General features: G+C 39.1%; 1 protein-coding gene and 1 pseudogene across 1 annotated transcript in view; one reads left to right on the top strand and one right to left on the bottom strand.

The window, feature by feature from the left end:
* The window catches only part of Dnah11 (dynein axonemal heavy chain 11), a 261,208-nt gene that overhangs the window by 75,687 nt on the left and 158,321 nt on the right, over nucleotides 1-27,200 (bottom strand). The window contains exons 55-58 of the mRNA XM_090332210.1: nucleotides 19,427-19,588; nucleotides 11,077-11,310; nucleotides 6,232-6,378; nucleotides 1,771-1,884 (exon numbers count right to left, since the gene is read on the bottom strand). Of these exons, the coding sequence (XP_090188336.1) occupies nucleotides 1,771-1,884; nucleotides 6,232-6,378; nucleotides 11,077-11,310; nucleotides 19,427-19,588 (657 nt within the window). The remainder of the gene's footprint in view (nucleotides 1-1,770; nucleotides 1,885-6,231; nucleotides 6,379-11,076; nucleotides 11,311-19,426; nucleotides 19,589-27,200) is intronic.
* LOC150063056 (small ribosomal subunit protein eS1 pseudogene) lies at nucleotides 25,013-25,807 on the top strand (annotated as a pseudogene).

Below are 27,200 nucleotides of genomic sequence, written 5' to 3'. Positions count from 1 at the left end.
TGGTGCTGAGGCTCAAGTGGTAGAGTGCTAGCCTTGAGAAAGTCCAAGAACAGTGCTCAGGCCCTGAGCTCAAGCCCAGGACTGGCAAAAAAAAAAACAAAAAAGTTAGTACCTAGAAAAAGTACATGATTTTAAAAGAAAAAACAACCAACTAACTACTTCTTATTGTATTATATGTGCTACATAATACACTCTTTCTTACAGAATTTTATAAAAGGAGACTGGTGCAGTGGCTCACACTTATAATCCTAGCTACTCAGGAGGGTGAGATCTGAGGATCAAGGTTCAAAGCCAGCCTGGGCACAAAAGGACCTGAGACTCTCATCTCCAATTAACCTCTAGAAAATGGGAAGTGGGGCTTGGCTCAAGGGTAGGGTGGTAGCCTTGAGCTGAAGAGCTCAGGGACAGTGCCCAGGCTGAGTTCAAGCCCCATGACCCACAAAAAAAAAGAAAAAAGTTATGAAATGACGGACCCAATTCTGTTCCCTTACCAGAATTTATTTTGTAAATGACTATAAAATATACAAAGAGCATGAAAGAACAAAAGTAAATTTCTCAGACAGGCTAATATTGAGAAGAGGCTGAACAAGATTCTTTAATCACTTTTAAATATACTCAGTTTTGTAGTTTAAGTGACATCAATTTATTTGACAAAAGAGCAATCTATGCAGAGAAAATTTACAAATTTAGACAAAGATGAAGAAAAACTTTCCATAAATCAGAGATTACAAATTACTCTTCTATTATTTTCTAATTTCTTGTACTTCTATGAATGTTCTTACCCTAAAAATTAGTCATATGATAAATTCCATTATACAATCATTTTGTTTTCACTTATTATCAAGCTTTTTCATACTGCTACACAGTACTTAAAAATATCATTTTATGGCTCTAGAATATTGAAATGTGCAAGGATCTATCATGATGTATTTATATTATTTAAAAATGCCTTAAGTTTTATGATGATACTTTAAAACTCTTCTTATAAAACTCTCTTCTTCTGGCCAAAATTATCTTCTAAAAATATACTCAGAAAACAAATTGACTATTTCTCAGAAGAGAAGAATTTAGTTCCTTTCTTCTCTAGAGTCTAGAGATTGGTTACACGCTACTAAGATAACCACCTACCATTTTATTTTTCCTTCTTATACCTTCCTGGGGAACAACAGATTATATCTTTCCTGAGAATCAATACCCAGTGAGATCTCACACTACTAGTAAGAAGCTCAGAGTAAAGGTAGAGATTGTTTTTCTTCTGTTCTTTGGGTTTGGGGTTGGTGTTATTGATATGTTATTGTTGTAGTAACATTTTTGCTTCACAGCAAAATATTTACATTAACTTGTGATGCTACGTTTTATGGAAAACTGGATTGGGGTCAAATCCATATACTAACAATTGGACTGTCATTTGTAAGATTGTAAACTCATCCCATGGTATTGCCTCAATTAAAAATATTTTTATTATCTAAGTCATGGTACAGAGGAGTTACCATTCACAAAGCAGTTTATGAATACAATGTATATTAATCACAGTCACTCCTTTCAACAATCTATGGTATTGCTTATTAGGTATATCAGAATATTCTAGAATGGAAACCAACTTTGAAGTATGATGATGGCCTCAAAGGTTTGGTTCAACTTTGATAATCTATGGATTTTTCTTAAGAAAAATAAACTTCTGGGCTCATGGGCTCTACTGTCTACTTAGTAATGAACTCTAATAACCTCTGAATACTATTTTGAGGAAACCCACAGAGAAATGATCTTTACCCGGTTAAGTGTGTTAAGTGCAGCTTTGGCAGCCACTAGTGCAGGCTCTGCTTTGAGCAAGTCAGCCTCACATTCTCTCTGTTTCTGGGACACTTCAGTCTGAATGGCAGTAACCTAAGGAGAGAGGAAAACATACAATTGTAAACACAAGTTAAATTAGAGGTCTCTTCTACAAAGTACAGAATGATTTTGGATGTAGTGTGGTATTATTCACTAGCCTAAGCTTTGAAGCGGTAAAGAATTGTTGTAAAGACTAATTTTGTTTCAGATACAGTATGTATAAAGCTTTGTCAACACACACAATATTCATGGACAAATCCCCAATCAAATAGATTCCAGTCTCAAAACATTCCAAGGATGACTTTGACTCATTTAACTTTGCAGTACCACTAACAGTAGTTTAAGATTTAGCAGTCAATCCACTGTTTTTCATTTTTCTTTTTCCGAGTGACCCACCTTGGCATTGTCTCTACTAACCAAAGGACAAATATCTAGCATTTGCTAACATTTGTTTAGAAGTGCTATGGGCTAGGCCTTAATTATGAAAAAATTTCTTGTAAACCTAGATACTCAGGAGGCTGAGATCTGAGAATCGGGGTTCAATACCAGCCCAGGCACGAAAGTCTGTGAGACTCTTATCCCTAATTAACCATCAGAAAACCAGAAGCGGCACTGTGGCTCAAAGTGGTAGAGTATTAACCTTAAGCTGAAGAGCTCATAGACAGTGCCCAGGCCCAGACTTCAAGCCTCATGACAAAGAAAAAAGAAGAGAGGGGAGAGAGAAGGGAAAGAGGGGGAGAGAATGTGGAGAGAGTGGAAAGAGAGAGAGACAGAGTGGAGAGAGAGGGGGGAGATTGGAGAGAAAGTGGGAGACTGGGGAGAGAGAGGTGAAACCAAACCACTACCACCAAAAAACAAAATCCTAGCAAATACCTAGAAAGTGAAACAATAACAAAAGACAAAAAAAAAAAAACAACAAAAGCAGATGTGAAGCCCTTTTGCTCAACTTTGATCATGGATTGCATATAATGAAAACAGAATTTTTATGAAGACCAATTACAGGCTTCTCCAAGGACCTGCTAAGAAGCCACTGGTGCATGATCCCACATCTGTCTGTGGCTCATAGGACAAGGGCAGTGACACCCACTGAGCCTTCTTACCATTTGAATGCAGAACAGTCATATTTAAACCAAACCAATAGAATTTTATTCTCCTGCTCTTAGGTTACCTATAACATATGAATGGCATGTGACAGCAGATTTCTAGTCCTAGGCAGAGGTTTGAGTTTTCAAATTGTGGCACTAGGCACCAGAAGCCAGTACCACTGCAGGGATGGTTCCTGAGGTGACAGTAATTGTGGAATGTAATGTGTGAACAAAAGTGCATTTCTTCAGCTAGATTTGGAATGAACAGGTTTAACCATACCATAAAATTAAACACTGTTCACAACAAATTATGTTGTCTAGTACAGCTTTATTAGCAGTAATTGCCCTTTTCCTGATTAACCATTATTTTGCTGTATACTGCCCCTTTTATGAACATAATTGGTTCAGGGTAGATACAGGATCTCCTGCTAACATAGGCATAGCTACTGTTAATGTAAATAAGAAAACCTCGCATGCTTACCAAACCACTCCAAAACTACAACCTTTAAGTGATGCCAGGAGTGAATCATAAAAATTCTAAGACTACATTTTCACATTTTCAGTGTGTTTAAGATGAAAGGAAATGTGTGCCAATGAGTGAGTTACTGGCCAGTACTTATGTATCTTTCATGAGGATACAGTGAATCATGCTATTTCTTGCCATTTTGGATGGCTCCACTTAACAGTCGTTTTACCACATACTTAGGATCATCTCAGGGCCTTGAACTAGGGTATTCTACTACCAGAGTCATGTCTCCAGCCCTTTTTGTGGCTTTGAGATAAGGTCTCACTTTTTGCCCAGTCTAACAGGAATTCTGATCCTCCTATGTCCCATGATAATTAGAAGTCTCACAGATTTGTCTGTCAGAGCTGGCTTTAAACTATCCTCAGATCTTAGATCTAGCTATTAACTCGCTACTATGCTGATCCCTGAGTACCTAGGATTACAAGTATGAATTAATTGCTGGCATGGGTGCAAATCAATGCCTCCCAATCTATTGCATTTTATAATTATGATTATATATATGTGTGTGTATACAAACACATACATATACACTGTCCATACTCCTCTCTGTTTTCAGAATTTATTAAATTCCCAGGATCACCTACAGGTAACAGACTCAAAAGCCAACAATTAACATCCGTTCAAAAGCAAGGAAGTTTAACTTGAGAGAAGACTACACTAGCCCTTCAGTTGATTAGGTGCTACTACTCACCTCACCATTGGGGAGAGAGCACTGGGGGGTGACTACAGGATTCTCAGAATCTTTACAACTTGGAATTGACTTGCAAGCCTTGAAATCATTGTCTACTTGGCTCTAGATTATTTTATCAATTGGAAGCAACTATGTCAGCCTGCTTCTCTGTCAAGAAACATAACAAGACTGTCTCTGTCTAAATCCTACCATTTGTTTAGTTACATTAAATGTGGCCATGTACTTGGTGAGCCATGAAGCATTAGTTTTTATTACTGCTCACCTCTTAAGCCTGGGGAGCCCAATTTAGCACACTGCTAAATTTGAGACACATGCGAATTACAATGTGTAATCTGGTGCTAATTTCTCAATTTCACATGGCTTGGTTACAAACAGAGCATTTTTGCGCTATCACCCAATTTAAAATTGCTCCTTCCACTCAATTTATTTGGTTTTACCAGAGTATTGATCACTAAATCAAAGTTACCTTATTGTTTAATGTGTTACTTGTGTCCTGTCAGGATTTTCCATTGTCATATAAGCTACCCAAATAATCACTGTTTGGTAACTATTCTTAAGAGCATGGTACAGAACCTGACCCCCTCAAATAAATCAAAAGACAATTAAAAAATATGTGCAAGCAATCAATATTTATGATTAGATAAACTGCATGATCAAAATTAGTGTTATTTTTATTGGTACAAAATTACTATGAAAAATAGTGTGTGCCTTTTTATTTTTGAAGCAGCTCTAGAATTAACCAGCAAATGATTTCTAATTTGCCAAAACCATTTTCATTCTCTCATGAAAAAAAGAAGTATCTCTAGAGTACTTATTCAATTTCAAGATCTCTGAAAGGTCAAGACAGGTTATGATACAATAATTCCTAGAACATTACACATTTGTGTAATGTATCAATGTATCCCCTGGGTGGAATCAGCTTAGAAAAATGACAGCACATGAGGCACATAACTACTCAATATGATAATACATGTCTGAAACCCAATGGAAAACTCAGACATTCTAAGCTTGCTGGCCATTACCAAATGTGCCTGGCTTGTCTTTGGCTTCAAATAAAATAGATCCTTTTAAAGAAAATTATTTGGACTTTTTATATTTGGTACATCATTCAAGGTATTAGTTGTATAAAATAATCTATGTGGAAGGTGCATTAGAAAAGAGAAGAAAAACAATATGAGTATATATAAATGGCTGACAACCCTACAAGCGAAACTTACATTTTTCTAGTTTATTAAAATCCAAGGAAAATGGCATCATAGTTACCAATTCAATGGCTATAAGTGACAGTAATTTACATATTTTAATGACTTAACACTCTGATTATCTTTTTCTATAAAATTTGTAAAAATTTACCTCAAATATATGCAGTTATCACTTAACTAAAATTTTATTTTGTAGTTTTATTTTGTAGTTATCTCTGCTTCTTAGGCTATTCTTTTGGAGAAATACAATACACAAAATATATCTCCATTTGCCCCTGAAGTTTTTGGTAAAAGAAGATGTCAAAAGTTGTATTTATTTCAGAATAACTGGAAACCTGAGTCCAAAGAAAGCAAAAGCTATATAAATCTTAAAGGTAATTGTTTCCAACAATAAAACACAATACAGAATGCTTTAGGGCCTGAATCAAGTCAAAAAGAACAAATTTAGCTTAGGACTTAATAATAAACTCCAGTTATATTATTAAAATGCAAAAATTGAAAACCATCTCACAAAGTGTCAGAATAGGCTTTGTTAACAATGGAGTTGTTCAATTTGCCTAAAAACTAGAAACCTTTAGAAACCTCAGAGGCGACTTCCTGACCTTTACTGTATTACAAATAGGCCTGATGTTCAAGATCCACATCCATTATATGCTTGAATGAGCTCAGTATTTATTGTTCTTTCATAGCATTAAAGAGCTAAAAGGTTGGGAAAATGCATAATGTAAAGAAAGGTCAAGTGGTACTCATGGTGTGAAATGCTGTTACATGTGTAACCATAATCATTCTTTAGACTTGACGCTCCCTGGAGAGGAAGTTGTTCAAAATTGTTCACCTACAAAGGTTTATTTTGTGCTAAATATAGCTCAGCACTCTAAATGGTGGAATTAGCCTGACCTTTCTCTCCTCAGCATCGGCAATGGCCTTTTCCCGGCTCACTTTCTCTGTCTGAAGCCCGATCTTGGTGATCAGAGCCTCGGCATCATGATTTTTCAGCTGCAACTCAGCTTCTTGAGAGGCAAGTCTGGCTTTCAGATCTGCCACCTGCAGGAGAAGTCAATACTCGTGAACAACTTGCATGGATTAACAGCAAATAACAGAGACAGTTCGTTACTTTCATGTGGATTCTGGGATCCCTCGTGGTTCAAATGTTTTTACGCGCGCGCGCGCGTGCGTGCGTGCGTGCGTGCGTGTGTGTGTGTGTGTGTGTGTGTGTGTGTGTGTGTATGTACAAGAGCTTGAACTCATGATCTGGGAGCTGCACTTCACTTTTTCCTCAAGGGTAGTGCCCTGCCACTTGAATCACACCTTTACTTACATCATTTTTTAATAGTGATGGTGATAGTTTATTGGATATGTGTCTCTAGGGTTTATCTGCATGGGCTGGCTTTGAACCAGAATCCTCAGGTCTAGCCCACTAAGTAGCTAGGATTACAAGTGAGAGCCACAGTACCTGGTTTCTTTTATTATGGCCTCATATGCAGAAATGCAGCCCTATTTCTCCCCATGTAAGAGCAAATAAACAATGTTATCAGATGGTTTTGTAGGAAATGTGCTGTGTTTGTGTCAGCTCTAAGCAGAAATGTGTGCTTTTTCCACTTATTCTTTGGACTTAGGGAAACACCAGAAAAAGTTAAATGACCCCATCTATCCCTCTCAGGCTCAAGACAGCATGCTGGCTGGTGAGCTGGAAGAACCATAGTTGCTATCACCTAACAGAAAATAGCTAGGAGATTCAGCTAAACTGAAGACAAATGCTCTTAACCTATCTGCAGAAAAATTGGTAACTTAGTGAAATACCTACCACCAGATCCTATGTCTTCCTATCTAGTATGAAATGTTCCTCCTGAGTTTTCTTACTTTCTCTGGCATTTAGTTAAGGCCGATGCAGACAATCCAATATGGAACTTAACACCTACCACAGACAAGCTAAATGTGCTCTGTGGGTATTAGTGAAGTGTGGCCAGAAGCTCAGCATGCACACACAGAAGAGCCTTCCTACTCTTGGCCACCACTGAGCAACCTCACTCCACTTCTGGAGAACACTGGAGGCCTTAGGCTAAAAATCTATTCTGAGCCGACACTGGTGACTGGTGTATATAATCCTAGCTACTCAAAAGGCTAAAATCTGAGGAATGCAGTTCTAAGCCAGATCAGGTAGGAAAATCTTGGAAACTCTTATCTCTAATTAGCCACGAACACACACACACACACACACACACACACACACACACACACACACACACACACGGCTCAAAGTGGAGTTGTAACTCCAGTGGTAGAGCGCTAATCGTGAATGGGAAAGCCAAAAGGCCATAGTACTCAGGTCCCAAGTTCGAGTCCTAGCATTAGCAAAATAAAAAATAAACAACAACAAAAAAACAAACAGAAAACATTCCATCCATTTTTCAGTTTTAATTTCCTTTGAAAACACTCAATTCTGAAGTTTGAGGATTATGTAAACCGAAGAGAAATATAAGATCAGGACAATTAACTCTCCTACTTATTTTTCACAGTAAAAAAATCTCTAAAAATCATATTCATAGATTCAACAAGCAGTTTTAGCCATTTATTTTGACTCAATCAAGACAGCACAGGCGTTTTCTCTTATACAGCTGTGTCCCGGCCCTCTACTTAAATGAGTCTAGAAGTACCACAGACACAGCTATTCAGAGATGACCATAGCTGCTGTGTCCACCACTTGCACATTCTGTTTTCACCTACGCTGTTTAGCCTTTTTATGGACACAGGATAATCTTTCAGAGAACCATTTGCTTCCCTGTTCTCTTTAGCCATTAAAACTAGCTTTATGTGGGGGGGTCAAAAGAATCATCTGAGAGACTACAGGGAACTATGACATTCACCCTCATTTCCATTTCTAAGGTAGCAGTTTGTTATGAAATATCTAGTGACTGAAGCTCTGGAAGAACAGCTGGATTTAGGGAGAAAGGTTACGACAGCCATCTGTGATGACTGATACTTAAGATTACCTGAGTTCATCCTAGCTAGCTACTCAGGATAATGAGATAGGAAGATCGTAGCTTGAAACTAGTCCAAGCAGGACTGTTAGACTCTTATCTCCAATTAATCACCAAGAGGTTAGAACTGGAGCTGTGGCTGGAGTGGTAAAGTATAAGCCTTGATCAAAAATGGTAAAAGATAGCCTTTTGACCCTAAATTCAAGCCTCAGTACAGGCACAAAGGAAAATAAAAAGAGGTGGGAGGGGAGGGAAGGAGGAAGAGAAGAAGGATAGAGAAAGGGAGGGAGGGTGGAAGGGATGGAGAGAAGGAAAGGAAGGGAAAGGGGGCAGAGGGAAGGGGAGAGGAGGAGTAGAGGGAGAGAGGGGGAAAGAAGGGAAGGGAAAGGAAGGAGGAAAGAAGGATGTCATGAACTGAAACATGTTACTACTTCTGGGATGACTGGCGCCATACCACTTGCCTATCACTTCTGTCACTTGGAAAGACAATTGATGAAGTATAGCTAAGGCATTTCCTTGTCAAGGCTGCCTTATCTTTCAGTATAGAGAGCTCAGCTTGGGTGACAACAGAATGAACAGCTTCAGCTTGGCACATCCATTCGAAGGTATATAAATCCCAGCCAAGTGTGATGGATTCCTAGTGATGGATGCCCCATTCCTTTCTCATGGAGGCTCTGCACCTAGGATCCCAGTAGGACTTCTATAATTGTTGTTATGGAAAGGGGTCTTGACTTTAAATGAGAGCAGGATAGGAAGGGGAAACAGAACAGAAGAGAGCAGTGCTATGAAAAAGACGAGCAAGATGTATATAGAAAGAACAGGTCAAGACCTTATTTTGCTCAGGACTGGCACTCTACCACTTAAGCAACAGTTCTACTTCTGGCTTTCTGCTGGTTAATTGGAGATGAGAGTTTCACAGATTTTCCTACCGAGGCTAGCTTTGAACCACAGTCCTTAGATCTCAGCCCCCTACATAGCTAGGATAACAGATATGAGCCATCAGTACAGTTTTCTAGCAACTGTTCTTAAATCCCTTACTACAACTCTCCTAAAAACTCCCTCAGTATGGCTCTCTTTCCCAATCCCAATCTGCTGCTCTATATAGATCCCATTGTTCCAGCGAAGACATAGTCCTGGCTTATGAAGCCAAGTGGACAGAGTGGGGTGGCTCTTCTGTCCCCAGTGGCTGCTGAACCTGTCAGAGTGAAAAAGTGCTCATACTCCAGCCTTACCTTCTAATCTAGGCACAGATCATTACCTTGACCTCTTGGAGGGGCGGGGGCAGGCGGGAATGGCCAATGAAATAGTTCCTTCCAAGGCAGTTGGCAGTAGGATCTCATGATTACACTTAAAGAAGCCCACTAGCATTTCTGGTCTTGATATGATCACCAGTAAGAATTTGTGGGTTAGTGGTATGTTCTGTTTTTGTTTTTTTGGGTTTTTTTTGCTGGTCTAGGGACTTGAATTCAGGGCCTAGACATTGCCCCTTAGCTTTTTTACTTAAAGGCTAGCACTCCGCCACTTTGAGCTATAGCTCTACTTCCAGATTTGTGTGGATTTGTGCTTCTGTGTTTGTGTGATTAATTGAAAATGAAGAATCTCATGGACTTTCCTGCCGAGGATGGCTTTGAACTTCAGCCCTCAGACCTCAGCCTTCCAAGAAGCTAGAAACTCACAGCAGTGGGCCATCAAGGCTGGACCTGAGAATTTGTTTTATTCTAATTTATGGCCTGGTTGACTCAGAGAAAGATTGGACTACTCACAGAAGTCCCAGCAAAGGCCTCCTGGCTCCAAAGATAGCACATGGACAGTAGAATAACACACATCTCGATTTGAGCTGCAAGCTCTTAGGCTTTCAGGTGTTATACTCTCCAAGGCTTGTGTATAATTACAATACAGATACCTACTTTGCATCTGGATTGGGTTTTCAGAATAAAGTGAGATTAACACCTTGTGCTAATTCTTGACTTAAAGGTAAATTGGTGGTAAGGTCCTTCAAAAGGCTGGAAGCTTGGTGGCTTGTGCTTATAATCCTAGCTACTCAGGAGGCTAAGATGTGAGATCTCAGTTTGAAGCAATCTGGGGCAGAAAAGTCTGTGAGTCTCTTATCTCCCATTAACCACCAGAAAAACAAAAACAAAAACAAACCCAGAAATGGTGCTGTGTGTCAATGTGCTAGACCCCTTTCTTTGAGTGGAGAAAGCTCAGAGATAGTGCCCAGACCCTGAGTTCAAGCCCCATGAACAACAACAACAAAATCCTTCAAAATGTGGTTGTGGGGCCTGGTGTTTAAAAAAATGGCATCTGAGAAAACCAGTGGCTACAAGGAGCAAATCTGTATCAAGGTCAAAGAGAAGAACTGTATTTGGGAACCTCACCATGCCATGAGCCAGGTATGAGAGTCTCAGTGGAGATTTGGTGTCAGAGACACAAAAAATCCTAGTGCCATCTTAGGCTGGTGAGCTTCCTGACAGTAAGCCCAAAACCCTGCAGAAGTCACAGGAAGAAGAGGAGGAGACAGGAGGAGGTGATGAACTATGTCTCCTCACACTGCCCTACAAAGGTTCAGGCCAAGAGAAGGGCTTTCCTCAGCCATGAAAGAGTGACTGAACTTTCCTTAGTTTAAGAAGCTATTTTCAGTTATTTCTTGTGCCTAAAACCTGTAAATTTTAATGGTATACATCTAATCAAAACAGGATCAGCACTGCTTCAAAAGGAAACTATTTTTTTCCCTATGGAAGATCAGTGATTTCTCTGTTCCTACCTGTGAGGCAGTGGTTTTTAGTTTCTGGATGCCATTGGCCAGGTGCTCTCTCTTCTGGGTTACTTCTTGTTGTTTCTTCTTTAACAGGTGCTTAAACAGTGATATTTGCTCCAGGAAGCTCTTTGGGGTGGTATAGTTGTGTCTTCTCTCATTCTGGTAATATCTGACACTCATTTCGTTTACACTGGTGTGAACATGTGCCATGAATTCACTAATGGAATCCTTGTGCTGAGGCTGAAATGTAAGGATTATAATGCTCATGAAATCCTCTCAAGGTAAAAATGCAATGTAGAAAATATGAGGTTAAAAAAAAGCCAGCCAAATTATGCAGTATTTTTCACCTGAAAGTCAGAACAAATTATAGACACTAGGAAAACTTACTGCATCCTTCGGAGCTATACAGGAAGATTAAAGAATTACAATAACACATTCAGCTTTCCTGCCTGTCTCCTTGCCAAATAAGACAAAAGATTTTTATGTGATCCATGTACCAATGCCAAAAGCCAACCTACGATACCAACACAGCTCTCCATCACTTATTTTTATCTGTGAACTATGTGAAAAAGAAATGCAGAAATAGAGACAGGGTATTCTGAGGAATACATAATTCTGCTGTAGTTTTTCAAAGTCAACTTTAAACAAAGAGAATCAATAACCGTGCAAAGTCAGGGAAACAGAAAAGCTAACATGGAGAAGCAGAGTTTAATGAGAAGCCACATTAAACAATCTGGGTGGGTAAATATCAAATAACTGTCTCTGGGAGAAAAAAAAATAACACCATTTCTTTTTTCATTTGGAAGTGGAAAAAAAAAACATCCCCCCCATATGACAGAGGCATCTCTTCTACAGGCATCCTGGTGTCTCCTCCATCGTTTCCTCTGTGTCCTCAGTGACTTCTGAAGTAGTTAACTTTTTAATCTGTGAAGTCACATCTCCCTCATTTTAATGATTATTTATTGCATTCTGTACAGGATGAACCAGGTTCAATTAATCAAGGGAAGCCTAAAAATCAATTAATATGAATTAAATGAGCTACACCAACTCTTTGGAAAGTCACACATAATTTACCAAAGTGTTGTCAATAATGCTTAGGCATCTTGGGGAAAATTGTTCACAAGTGCCTGGTGATACAGTTAAGTGGTTCCAGCCTGCACCATCAAAGCTGCAGTGAGCTGCAGCAGGCAGGCCCGTTGCTACTGTTGAAAACACCAATTGCTCTGAGTAACAACCAGCTAGCTCTCCAGCTACGAGTCCCTGAGTGAGCATAAAATCTTGCACTATTTCAGATATTAAAACTCTATCTCAACAGTGTTTGATTTGTTGGAAGTAATGTGCTTTTAAAGTAAAACACAACAGATGAAAGGTATAGATACAAATCTCATTCTCTTCAAGTACCTCTAAAAAGAAAGGGGGTATCAATTCAGTGTATCAACTTTTAAGTAAACTGAATATTTCTGTTCCCTCTATGCAAGTATCAGGATTGAACACAGGACTATGCCTTAGCTCTTTCATTCAAGGCTGGCACTCTTATTACTCCAGCCCTATCTTCACTTCTGATTTTTTGGTATTAATGGGTGTGAAGAGTCTCACAGACTTTCCTACCTGATCTACCTCAATTCTCAGATCTCAGCCTCCTGAATAGCTAGGATTACAGGTTTGAGCATCCAGGTACCTAGCTAGATTTTTTCTATTGAGGAGAGATTCAAGATACATTTTTTTTCCCAAATAGTGGATTCAGAAAAAAAGCATCAAATTTACAAGCAAGTTTCTATCACTTTTATATCAATCATATTCTCTTGGCAACTTTTATAATTAAAGGACACCAGCTAGCTACATTATAAACGTGTAGAAATTTGCTCCTGTCTGTCCTGTCTTGCTTTAATTGAACTGAAAATATGCATAGTTTTCCATAACATAAATATTCCCTCTGCCAAATGTATCCTCTTTACAAAGGGGAGGAAATCCTGGCTCCTGTTCAACTATGATCCTTATGAAGTGGTGGAGGGGTACTGGGCAGCCCTGAATGCTCCGGTTAACAAGAGTTGCATTTGAGAATCTTAAATGGAAAAAGTAGTTTCCGGTGGAGCTGGAGACAACTTGTCTCAATGGGGCAAAATAACTATTGTTACAGGGCTTAACAAAATGGCTCAGCATGGGCCACTCACAGAGCCAGGGAGCAGCTGGTTGTAATTCACACTGTTTTTCAGCAAACTCTAATCGGTCCAGAACAGACCTCTTTGATGACTGGTCTTCCCTGCGTTCTCAATTTGTCACTTTCTCTTATGATAAGGTCAGTAGTGACAGCACTTCCTGACATTAACAGCTGTGGCTTTTAAAAGGGTCATTGTAGAACTACTAATTGCAGTAATTTCATTAGCATAAATTATTTATTCTGCCATTCATTTATCTCCAGTTTTCTTCTGGAGGGTTGTGGGGGGGGGGGAAGACCACCAAGAGGGGGGTTGGTAGCCCTGATGCTGTTTTTTTGTCTTTTTGTTTTGAGAGCCTGGACTGAATCAGTCCCACAAGTTTCACCCCTTCAGTGAAAACCAGTTGGTACCACTTGCCAGTCATGTCTGTGGCCAAATGTGGTGAAGGAAAAAAAAGTGTGCCAGTATGAAATTGTTATCAAGCCACCATTTTCGTACAGAGATGCTTTGGAAAACCAACAATGTATGGGAAGCTATGACTACTTTCTCCCCATTGAAGAACAATTGACTTCCATTCTCTGAGTTGTAAACACAAAAACATCGTCTCTGCTGCATTCTCCAACAATAGCTGTTGCTACTACTGCACCAAATATTCCAAACATCTGCCTTGGGACCATGGATCCAGTGTCTCTAACTGCTGAAAATGACAACTTGTATGAGGTAGCTATTTGAGAGGTAAGCATAAAGGAAGACTGAAATTCAAAGCTATTAAAGGCAGAAAGGTATCAAGTCCCTACCTCAATCAACAAGCCAGATGTGGCAGTCCATTTATATGGGACACATGTAGGTTCCAAACCATGACACTACCCAAAAGATAAAGCAAGAAAGGGTAGATGCATGGTCCAAATGCTAGAAAGCCTAACAAATGCAAGGCTCCAAATGAAAAAACAAAATCCCAGGGCTACCACAATTTTTCCCCCAAATTCATTATGTTGAATTAGAAACAAGCCAATTTACTTAGTGTTTTAAATATACACCTAAAGCCTTTTTCTCAGAGGAGCTTAGGGCAAGTGCTAAAATGCAGAAGTGATCAAATTTATGTCTTATTCACTTGTCTTTATTTAATAAACCATCTCACTACTGTCAGGTTCTAATTAACATATTTTCTTTTACTAGTTCCCAAAGGAGGGAAATTATATTTTATAGCTCAGTAGCTTGACATTTTTAAAGAAATTAACACAGAACTAATTCCTGAGAAAAAATTTTAAGGCTTACTGTAAATGTATGACATTTTAAGTGACAAATTCTTCCAGTTAAACAAAACAAACACACACACACAATGTTTGCTGGACCCAGTGGCACAAGCCTATAATCTTATGAAGCAAGAAAGAGGGATTGCATCTAGTGGCCCAGCTAGGCCTTCAATAAACTTTACCAGTCTTGGGTTCATATTGGCCAAGTAGTGGCAGTTGCTTGTCATTCCAAGCTGCTGGAGAAGCTACTGGAGGAGCAGTGGTGTGCATGAAAGGAAGCCCAAGCATATAATAAGATTCTCTCTGGAAATTAGGGGACAGGCATAAATTGCTCAAGCAGTAGAGCACCTGCTATTGGGTGTGTCAATACCCTGAGTTCAAGCCCCATTTTATAGAGAAAAAAAAAAGACATGCCCATGGAGCAGCCTACCTTTTAACTTTATCTTTCCTGCAAGTCTCAGTTTAAATTTACAGATCCATGAAGTCTCTGTTGCTGGCCTTTGGATGTTGTAAAATCTAAAGTATCAAGATGTTTGGTATGGTGCTAATCCCTAAGTGTTGTTTTTGCCTTCAACCTCTATTATCATTTTTTAAAAATTTCCCAATAGTGAGACGTTTTAAAACTCGTGGCCTCACACGTGCAAGGTAGGGTATCTACCACTTGAGCCCCAGGCCCTCGCTGCTTCTGGTGAGGCCAACATTCTAGAAGCTCCACAGAACTATCAACATGAGAGCAATGATGATGTCTTGTGAGTTTAACAGCCAGCTTAACAGCATACCCAGATTCCTGGGCAGCCAATGAACCTGCTTTTCCCAGGACATCTCTGAAGTTTACAGAGCTGCAGAAACTCTGGAAAACAGCATTCTTCTTGCAACTCTATCTACATTTGATTAACAAGTTCAGAGTGAAAAACAGATGATGGACAGATGTGCATCCACCTTAAGGTGGCTGAGTAATGCCAAGGGTTGTTTACCACTTCTTTTTGTATTCTTCACCTCTTAGAAGAAGCATGTAAGCCTGGATGAGATTTAGGTAGATCTAAGTTAAATTTGATTGCCTTTAATCTTGATATTTCAAAATGGCTTGGCTATGCCTTAGGAAGAAAGTATTTTTTTCACAAACAGAATTTCTAAATCACAAAGTTCTTTCTCTCACTCTTTTGCTTTCAAATTCATATCAAGTCATCTAATTTATATTTCTTTCAAAGAACTGTGCAAAAATACTACTAATATAAAACAGCTATCATTGACAAAATGTTAATCTTTCTTCTGGTTGGCACAATATTTTCAAAAAGAATCTACAGACCAGTGGAGAAAATAAATCTTAAACTCTAGCAATAAAATACCTTGCCTCTTTGGGTGGACATTTCTTGTGATTGGTTTTGGAAAATGATAGCAAATTCTACCAAGCCTGGGCTACCCTCCTACACATTCTAGATTGAAGAGGTGGAGTCTTTTCTTTCAAAATTCAGCTAACATTGGGTACGTGGTTACACTGAAGGGGACATGATTTTAGAGGCCCTACCACTACAGCTGCACTTCCACTTTGGTGATTATTTAGAGGTAAAAGCCTCCTGCACTTTTCTGCCTGGGTTGACTTTGAACTATGATTTCCAGATCTCAGACTCCCGAATACCTAGGAATACAGATGTGAGTTCAATGCTCAACTTGACTTTTTTTCCCCTTGCATGTTCCTAATTGGTAGCCACAAGCTAATCAGAAATATCTTCCACCAGCATTTACAACCCCCATTCCTCGCAATATGCAGAGGGCTGCCAAGGCCTCTCCCTTCCTCCTCCCATCTCCATTTCCAAATCTCCTGTGTGCACCAGTTATGTTGATACTCTTCCAATATAAGTACCCAGACACACCTAAGTTTCAAAGTATTTTGATTTTTTTTTTTTAATTTTGGTCAGCTGTCATTTAGTTGAGTATCAGGTATCAGGAATGTTGCAGTCAGCCTACACACCAGGGGGTGTGTACATGTCAACATACACAAGCTCAATTGCCACTAATGAATCCTTTCTATGTGGCCAAAGGGGGACCATCTTGGACAAATGCCTTACACACTTAACCAGCTTGATCAATAATTAAGACATGCTTAAATTATGCTGATGACTCTCAGTCTTCATGAAGGAACTAATACTAAGAAAGTAATCAAACTAGTACTCATTCAAAAAAATATGTAAAAGCTTTTTTTTGACCTCTCCAAAAAAGATTCCATCTGTTGTTTTTTTTTTCAATATAAGACTACAGATACTTTGCCCTCTGAATTATAATTACACCACCCATGCAACAAATTAGGAAGGTAAGAAAGTTAAATAAGCTCTTTGCACAGAAATGAAATCAGCTGGCTAATTGGTTTCGAGGCAGACTGCAGCCTGTTAGAAAGGGTACTGGGGCCTTTCAAATTCCTCCCTCATATTTGATTAACCTATAGGAGGCGTTCTGATACCGTCTTCACAGACTGTCAGAGCCTGCCAGGGGCCAGCTGGACCTCAGTCATGCAGATCCTGCATCTGCCAGCAGATGTCGATGATCACTGGCAGATCTGAGCTGCTTCTCCCTGCCCGATTCTGCAGAGCCCCTCCCACCTCTCTAGGAGGAAGCCAGCAGAGGCCAGAGACAAGGAACTCACACATTTCTATACCAGATTGAAGCTGAAGCCAACTCACAGCCCTGACTTCCTATGATCTGAGAGGAAAATTTGCAGAAACAGAGTGCATGGATCCATTTTACCTCATTTTTTTTCTTGGCTGATCAAATGAACTGGATGAGCAGCCAAGTGCTGCTTCTCAAAAGATCCACATGCAGCAGAACTGTGAGCCCTTCTCATAACTATCTGGAGACAATCATGCTGACAGCATCGTAGAAGTGTAATGGATGCAGAAATCGCTCTAGAAAGATGTACTCATGTTTAATGACTATTTGTCCTAGTTGATAGACTGTTTTTTCTTTTGGTGCTCGAACTGGGGCTTGAACTCAGGGCCTCATGTTCTTTCTTGTCTATTTTGTTCAAAGCTGGTGCTGTATCACTTGAATCACAGTTCCACTTTCAGCTTTTTTTTTTTTTTGGCATTAATTGGAGATAAGAGTCTCTTAGATTTGTCCTCCTGAGCTAGCTTGGAACTGAGGTCCTCATAGCTCAGCCTCTTGAATAGCTAGGATTATAGGTGTGAGCCACTAATGACTGGCCTGTTTTTTTTTGATTATTAAGGTTGTATGTATCTGCATGTATATATATACATATATTCATTATAGAAATATATCACATATAGTTATGTTTTTATATATTCATATTTACACAAGTAATATGTGTAGAATATATAATACACCTATATTACACATACATGTTATATAATATATAATAGATTATATATTTTACTACTATAGCTTATATAATATATAATATTTGTATATATATGTATAAATATATATGAATTTAGAAGAGAGGTTTTATCTTCCCTTTATTTGTGGCACTGTTTTAAGTGCTCTCCTCAGGAGAAAGGCAGCCCATGGAGTCCCTACCACTACTCTCTATGGTGAATCTCTTCTTTGCATCTTCCATGTGTAGATGCTGCTACACATTTTCTCCTTGCAACCCAGTGCTTACAGAGATGCACAGACATTTTAGGCCAGAGTGTAGAAGAGAAATTCTTTCTACAAAATTGTATAGATAGAAGTATGCTTGTATGCTTACTTATGTAGCTTCCTTTTGTGTTTAATGTTAGCAGAGGCAAAGGAAAAAAACGATGCAACCAACAATTCAATCTGCATACAAATTAAATACGTAAATATACTTGAACTTCTAGCCTTGAAGATGTCTAAAGACTTTGTTGCCCTACAAGATGTAACAGCTGTGGCTTCTGAGTAAAGGAGATAAACCAGCACCTACTCACACATGTCACCTTTTACATGTCCTGGATTTTCTCTTTAAAACCAGGAGTCTCTTTCAGCAATGTTGAACTTATTCTAGTATCTGTCAGCTTATCCCCCATCCCCAATGGCATGAGAGGACAAAGATCTCTGGGAAGTGTTTACCATCACTACTGCTCTCAAATCTAACCAGAAAAGACTTCACCAAAGGAAACCTTCATATCTGAAAAAATGTAATGGGAAGCTTCCTATTTATAGTACATTCTTTGTCCCTTCCATTCAGATCATGGACATTTCTGGTTTTTATACCACTATTTATTAACATAACAGGAAGCATAAGTTTCAAGAAAAACTGACAAACTTAATCCATGATGTATAAATCCAGAAAATGTGGTTGGGGTAGAGCTGGGATCCAGCACTGGCTAGCATGTATGAGGCCCCGGGTGTCACATCACAACAAATGACACAACCAATGACACCAAAACCCATAAAGTAAATAAGAACACGTCATTCTGGTTTTGAAACTGGTGGGGTTGACTTCCCTGTCAACTGTGTACTAAGAAAACCACAATTACCTACCTTGCTCCATTAGAAATTAAACATGCCATTTCCGTTTGTGTTTTCAGCTGCAGATATAACAGATTTATAGGAAATAACTGTGCAGTGCATTGCAGTGTGAGCACAACCTTCTTCATGTGCTGGAAGAAGACTAGCTATGCTACTGCCAAGCCATTTTATTATCTTAATAAGTATATGTACAAAAACATAAGACAGGGTATCAATGTGTGAGAAGTAATGTACCTACTATCTGGCAAATATAACTGTTAGCCCTCTATACATTACAATAAAAAAATAAGAATGTAAATTTTGAAAGTACCAGCTAGTGAAGACTTTCAGGGACTGTGTGTCTGCATGTATCTTTCTATGTATATGTAAAATGTGTACATGTGTATACATCTGCATATATACATATAGGTGCATGTGCATATGTTTGTGCATGTATGCATGTGTTTGTGTGAGCATATATGTGAGGAAAAAGACACACATACAACTTAGGCTGATGCTACGTACCTCAAGCCCCTCAATTTCTTCAATGAACCTCCTGCTGACTGAGACCAGAGCCTCCTTGGGCCATGCATGAAACCAGTCAATAGTGGTACAGTTCACAAGGGCTGGGAACTTCCTGGCTCTCACTCTGAGTGTGTGACCCACTGGAGAGAAGCACAGGATGACCTGTGGAGACACAAGAGGAGGACAGGGCAGACACAGGAGGGCAATGTGTGAGCCAGGATGACACTGCTGTAGTAGAGGACAAGAGACTCTGGCCACGCACTCTCTGTGCGCTCCACAGTGGACAGCCATCATGAGCTCCTTGTAAGCAAACTACAAATCTGCCTGAAGTGGTTGCCCCCTGTTCTTAGGCATGGCTAAAACAGGGACAGTAAGACATGGTACTCATGTCCATAACACAAGTGTTAACGATAGAACATCGAAATAATTCACCAGTAGTTCCAAGGTTTTCACCTTTTCCCTTCTATTCTGTAATTCATCAAGTTTTATAAAAGGGTGTAATGCCCTTTTTCTAAAAAAAAAAAAAAAAGTCTGATCATAGTGAAAATTTTATCTGCTTGAGTTTTCACTGGATTTTTAAAGAATAAAAAAATTCAGCTTGAATATGCCCCAGAGGAAACATCAAATTTTGTATGTCAATCTGAAAAGTTTCTTTCATAATTAATGATTAAACTAATTGAAACTTGAACCAAGTCATCTGTATCTGGCATGCTGGGGTCTGGTCCTAGAATCCCCAAAGACATCCAACTTGAGGGTAACTCCTCTATAAAGTGCACAGTATTTTCAGAGAACCTGTGCATTTCCTCTTCTATCCTGAAATCATCTCTAGATAACCTGTTATTCCTAATACAATGTAAAATGTTACATAAGCAGTCATTACACTGTGCTGTTTAGGGAATCATAATAGGAACAGAAGTCTATCTTTTCACTACAGATATGCACAGCTGTTTTGAAAGTTTTTGAGCTCTGGTTGGTGGGATTCATGCACAAGGAGCCCACAGGTATGAAGGTTCACCTGTGTATTTCTGTAACTACTGTGGATATATCTCTTGAAAGTGATATCATGCAATACTGGATGTTTGGGAATGATTTTATGTCACTTAGCTTGATGCTGTCAAGTTTTATCCACTGCCATTGCAAGTGAAAAGACAGGCTCCTTTTCCAGGCTCAGTTACATTTGCTGAATTCTGAGGACAGAATTCAGGTTGCTTCCACAACTTAGCTGTGACCAGTGCTGTAAGCATGTAAGTGTAACCCTCAGGACTCTGACTGCATTTTCTTTTGGATCCACATACACTTATACATACACATACATACATACATACATACATACATACATACATACATACATACATACATACATACATACACATACACACATATACACACACACACACACACACGGATGGCTAGATCATATGGCCATTCTGTTTTAAATTTTTTGAAGGATTATTTTTCATAGGTGTTGTATGCTTTAACATTCTTTTCAATCATGTACAAGGGTTCTAATTTCTCTAAATGTACTTACCAACAGTTACTATTTTCCATTAAAAAAATCATACTGGGGTGGGGGGTATGACATAGTGGTAGAGTGCTTGCCTAGATGCATGAAGCCCTGGGTTTTGATTCTTCCATACTACATACACAGAAAAAGCCAGAAGTGGTGCTGTGGCTCAAGAAGTAGAGTTCTAGCCTTGAGAAAGTCCAAGGACAGTGCTCAGAACCTGAGTTTAAGCCCCAGGACTGGAAAAAAGTCATACTTGTTTATCCTTTTCTGGAGAAAAGGTAAATGAGATTTTTTGTTTTTCTTTTTGCTTACATTGATGTTTTTATTTTGTTTTGCTTTTGCCTTGTTTATATGTCTTTGGGAGGGTAAGGGGGAAAACACAGAAATGGAGGGACAAAGAAGTGAATAGATGTACCAGTGCTACTCAATACTATGTTGTAAATGAACTTTACGAATGGGTAGAGAGAGAAGGAAAAAATTGGGAGGGAGGGAGGGAAGGGGTGACTTTGTTCCAAAAGGAAAGTACTCCTTACTTATGTCCAAAAACAAATGAACTCATTTCTTATGTAACTGTTACTCCTCTGTACATCACCTTTATAAGAATTAAAAAAATTAAACCACCACCATGGATCCTAACAGATGTGAGGTCACATCTGTATGAGACCTCCTGCGTATTTTCCTGACAATTAGCCATGCTAAATTTTCAATAGTCTGCTCTTCAGAGGAATTCTTTCATTCACTTTTTAATTGGGTTGTTTCTCATTATTAAGGCACAGGAGTTTCTTCTAGAATGTAGATATTAACCTTTGATTCTGTGTATGTTTTCAAGTATTTTCTCCCATTTTCTAGTGTGAATTTTCACCCTATTTGCTATTTTCTTTTTTATTTTTATTACTTGGAACCTGGGTGCTATCTCTAAGTTTTACTGCTTAATGCTGACACTCTACCACTTGAATTACAGCTCTATGTCTAGCTTTTTGGTGGTTAATTGGAGAGAAGACTTTTCCTACTTTGGCTGGCTTCCAACTATGATCCTCAGATCTTGGCCTCCTGAATAGTTTGGATTACAGATGTGAGGCATTGGTGCCTGCCTCAATTTGCTGCATCTTTTGCTGTGCAGAAGCTTTTAGTTCAATGTAATCGTACTTATCTATTTTTGCTTGCTTCTGTACATTTGATAAGTCATATCCAAGAAATTATTGTCAAGACCAATGTCAAGAACATATCTCTGTTTTCTTCTAAGAGTTTTATCATTTTAGGTGTTTAGGTTGAATATATTTGGGGTTTATTTTTCAAAATCAAGTAGGAAATAAAGTTCAATTTCTTTTTTCTTTTAATTTTTTCATGTGCTCCAATGTCTTAACAATTCATTAGTGGTGATTATTCATAGTCAAGATTCTAGTTGCAAGTTGAATATTCCTTCTAACATGGCCTGCATTAAAGTTAAGGAATCTGTTACAATGTTTAATTTTCAGCTATACCCCAGTCTTAAGTTTTTCTTGCCAGTCTCTCTCCTCCTACACTTGAGTATTTCTCCCTTCTTTCCCAAGCGTTAGTTTTCTACACTCAACTCCTCTCTCATTCATGCCAATTTTAGGAATTTCATTTACACATAATTACATAATTAGAGCACTACAGAGGAAACAAAATCATTTCAGATTCCCACCATTTCTGTGACTTTTCCATTTAATCTATTTCAGTCTTTGGACTGGCCATTGTATCAGATCTTGTGATCTGAGTAGATCATAATCTCTGATTAGAGAGTGATTTGTGAACCACATTTGCTTATCCTCAGGAAATAGTGTTTGCCCTGAAGTACTATACAGTAGGCTTTCATGATTACTGAAAAATAATACACAAAAGCCATGCAAGGAATCACTTTTCTCACAATTGAAGACATTTTCTTCTATGTTATTTGTTAATGCTCACATAAAGATCTTTACAGTCTACTTACATTTCCTGTTGTCACAGTGGGAGAGGCATTCATCAGGGACATCAGTCATAAATGATAGCCTAGGAGCTCAACAGACATTTCCATAAATTCTTGGAGCTACTCCAGACCTAAGAAATCAGAAACTATGGGGATAGTAATCCGCTGTCTGTATTTCTGACCTTCCCCCTTAAGGCTTTAACACCTACAACAGGGGCATGTTTGTTTTTTGCCATGGGATACTTAACTAAAATATTCGCATTTGGGAAAGGTGTATTTTCAGTTGTTGTGATGCTCATGGAATCTAGGTCTGTGTCTACATAAAATTAAAGTTTAGATTGCAGATTATTTCATTTGTTTTAAATCTCCTGTCATAAAAACTAGAGCTGGAAATTATAGAAATTCCATGCTTATTTCTTAGTAGCTTCTAAATAGAGAAAAGATAGCATTACACTAGCCCTGGGTATAAAATAAATGACTTAATATAGTCCCCAATAATTTCTGGTTTGCTAGAAAGAGTACAGAATTGTTCCTGCCATGCAGCTTTCTTTGATACAGTATTATAGATAGAAGCCCTGCAAATGTCTAGAACCACTGCTTAGTCTCTTTTACACTAAATTTGTCTACACAGAGCAGAGCACAGCAGCTCACACCTATAATCTCGCCTGCCTGGGAGGTGGAAATGGGAGGGTTGCAATTTGAGGCCAATCTGGGCAAAAAGAACCAAGCTGGGTGTGGCAATCATGCCTTTCACCCCAACTACACACAGGCAGGGTAAGAGGACTGTGGTATGAGGCAGATGTGGGCTTGAAAGAGGTATTAGGTTCTCTATATTTTCAAATTACTTCAGGAGATGATGACATAAATGTGCATATCCATTTTCTTCATTAATATGAAAAGTGCACCGACAGGGGATTTGCAGGCTGGGGTGAGGCCGAGCAGCATTTATGGATGCTCATGGAAGACCACACTGTAGATCCAGCTCCTAGGGACTCTTAGCTAATTTCAGAGTCAATAAATGGTTGATTAAGCAATATTGTAGCTGTTACAAGTGTTTCTTTCCATAGGTATCTGAGGCCAAACAGTACATATGCATGCATCCCACCAATGTCTGAATGAAAAAAGATACAAGAGCTGGGCACTGGTGGTGCATATCTCTAATTCTAGGTATACCGGAGGCTGAGATCCAGATCAAGATTTAAAATCAGCCTAGCAGACTAGTTCATGAGTCTCTCTTCAACTAACCAGCAGAAAGTTATGCTGAGGGGCTGGGAGCATAGCCTAGTGGTAGAATGCTTGTTTAGCATGCACAAAACCCTGGGTTTGATGCTTCCATACTACATACACAGAAAAGGCCAGAAGTTGTACTGTGGCTCAAGTGGTAGATTGCTAGGCTTGAGAAAGCCCAAGGACAGTGCCCAGGCCCCGAGTTCAAGACCTAGGACGGGGGAAAAAAAGTTATGTTGGGGATGTGGCAGAAGTGACAACTAAGAAAACAAGCCAAGAAAGAACCTGAGGCCCTAAGTTTAAACCTATTACTACCAATAGGAAGGAAGGAAGGAAGGAAGGAAGGAAGGAAGGAAGGAAGGAAGGAAGGAAGGAAGGAAGAAAGGAAGAAAGGAAGAAAGGAAGGGAAGGAAGGAAATGTTGACATATTCCAGTGATTAGATTCCTAGAGACAGAATTTTAAGCAGTCCTGTGGTAAACATTGTATGGAAAATGTCTTTTGTTTTTGAAAGGATTCCAGTGAGAAAGTGAGTTTAGGATCTAACCACATGGAACAGAAGGGACTGTCAATTAAAGGCTAGTAGGATCATCAAAAGGAGATGGCTAAGGACAATCTATAAAGCATAGGTGTGCATCTTCTTGCTAATGAATAAAATCTGGAGGGTATAGCTGCGTCTATTTCTCCTCTTGAAGCATAATTAAAAATTGGGGAGAGAGAGTGGTATCGAAGAAGAGTTCCTTCCTTTAACTGAAGAAATGTTGTGTGCATTTTAGTACCTGAACTCACAGAAGCACATATGCCTCCTTACCACCACCCCCTAAATTCCTGACAATTGTAAATGACCAAGTTATTCCAACAAGAAGGATGGAAGGAAAATTGAGCTTAAAAAAACTCTCCCTTTTTGGCTCTCTGACCAGCACCATGGCAGTCAGCAAGAACAAGAGCCTTATGAAAGGCAGCAAAAAAAGGAGCCAAGAAGAAAGTGGTTGACCCATTTTCTAAGAAAGATTGGTATGATGTGAAAGCCCCGGCCACGTTCAATATCAGAGATATTGGGAAAACACTAGTCACGAGGACTCAAGGAACCAAAATCGCATCTGATGGCCTTAAGGTTCGGGTGTTTGAAGTGAACCTTGCTGATCTGCAGAATGATGAAGTTTCATTTAGAAAATTCAAGCTAATTACTGAGGACGTTCAGGGCAAGAACTGCTTGACCAACTTCCATGGCATGGATCGCACCCGAGACAAAATGTGCTCCATGGTCAAAAAGTGGCAGACCATGATTGAAGCTCATGTTGATGTCAAGACTACAGATGGTTACTGGCTTTGTGTGTTCTGTGTTGGCTTTACTAAAAAATGCAACAATCAGATCCGCAAGACCTCATATGCTCAGCATCAGCAGGTCCGCCAGATCCAGAAGAAGATGACGGAAATCATGACCCGAGAAGTGCAGACCAATGACTTGAAAGAAGTAGTTAACAAGTTGATTCCAGACAGCATCGGGAAGGACATAGAAAAGGCTTGCCAGTCTATTTACCCACTTCATGATGTCTTCGTTAGGAAAGTGAAAATGCTCAAAAAGTCCAAGTTTGAATTGGGAAACTCATGGAGCTTCATGGTGAAGGTGGTAGTTCTGGAAAAGCTACTGGGGACGAGACCGGTGCTAAAGTCGAGAAGGCTAATGGGTACGAACCACCAGTCCAAGAATCTGTTTAAAATTCAGAGTTTTAGTAATGACAAATTAAAGGCCTATTTGTGGTGTTGGCTCTCAAAAAAACAAAACAAAAAAAAAAAGAAACCTTAAAAGTGCTGCAGGCAGCTGTGCTCCCTTCTAAAAGCAAATTCTTACAAATAAAAAAAGCAAACCCTGAAATCACCATCACGTGTTTCCTGCTGCTCTAACATTTGGATGTCAGGAACTAGCTTTTGGAAACCATACCATAGAATTTACTATTCTTCTTCTTTGCCTCTCTTTCTACCCAGGTGTTGTGACTCATTTGCAATAACCTACCATTCATTGTGCTTTGTAAAAGGTTTCAATTTCTTTTAGATACACAAATAAATATATACACAGGATGGGGTCGTATCACTACCAGGCCTCAGTCTACTTCATTTGGTAATGGAAATCTGAATTGCTACAGTCAGTCTGTATTTTTCCCCAGTGGATTTCACTTATCCTCAGATACAAGTAACCCTCCCATATATTTACTTCAGAAACTTCTATTAATAACTTACATTTACACTAACCCTTCCAAAGCTGTAGGATACTTCAAGAAGAGTAAGGTCTGCCCCTATGACCCCACAATCCCACTTCTGGGCATCAACCCAAATATCCAAAGACATAGCCATACTATACCTACCAGCACAACTATGTTCATCACAGCATTATTCACCATAGCTAAGACATGGAACCAACCCAGATGCCCTTCAGTAGATGAATGGATCATGAAGATATGGTCTATTTACACCATGGAATTCTATGCTGCCATCACAAAGGACATCTCCCCATTTGTAAAGAAATGGAAAGGCTTGGAAAAAATTCTATTAAGTGAAGTAAGCCAGACCCAAAGAACCACAGGCTCCATGGTTTCCCTCATTTGTAACAATTAGTATACATTTAGGATTCTCCTAACAGAGCATCACAATAGCTCAAAATCTCTGTACATAGCCCATAAAGGGTGAGGTTAAGAGAAATGAACTCCAGGATATGGAAACAAGAGGCTTATCTTCAGGATTGTTGTGTTTAACGTACTATGTGAAACTATTTCTTTTTTCTTTGCCCCTTAAGATTTATCTCATGTTACTGTATCAGACTTTGGTACTTGGTGTATTGTATATATGTTTATTTGTGTATTTGAAAAGGGAAAGGTAAGGGAAAAACAATATGAGTGGGAGGGCTGGGGGAAAGGAAAGTGGGAGAAAACATGGGGAGGGGTAACAAGGTTTAAGAAGTAATGTACCCACTACCTGATGAATGTAACTGCAACCTCTCTGTACATCACCCCAACAATAAAATAAAAAGTAAAAATTAAGAAGAGTAAGATTTGAGGGTTCCAGAAAGAATTTTCCCAAGAATGGAGGTTTAGCACAGATAATATCCTCCAACTTC

The sequence above is a fragment of the Megascapheus bottae genome, chromosome 5, assembly GCF_031878675.1.
Source record: "Megascapheus bottae isolate mThoBot1 chromosome 5, mThoBot2.hap1, whole genome shotgun sequence".
Taxonomy (NCBI): domain Eukaryota; kingdom Metazoa; phylum Chordata; class Mammalia; order Rodentia; family Geomyidae; genus Megascapheus; species Megascapheus bottae.
This window is presented reverse-complemented; position numbering and strand designations above follow the sequence as displayed.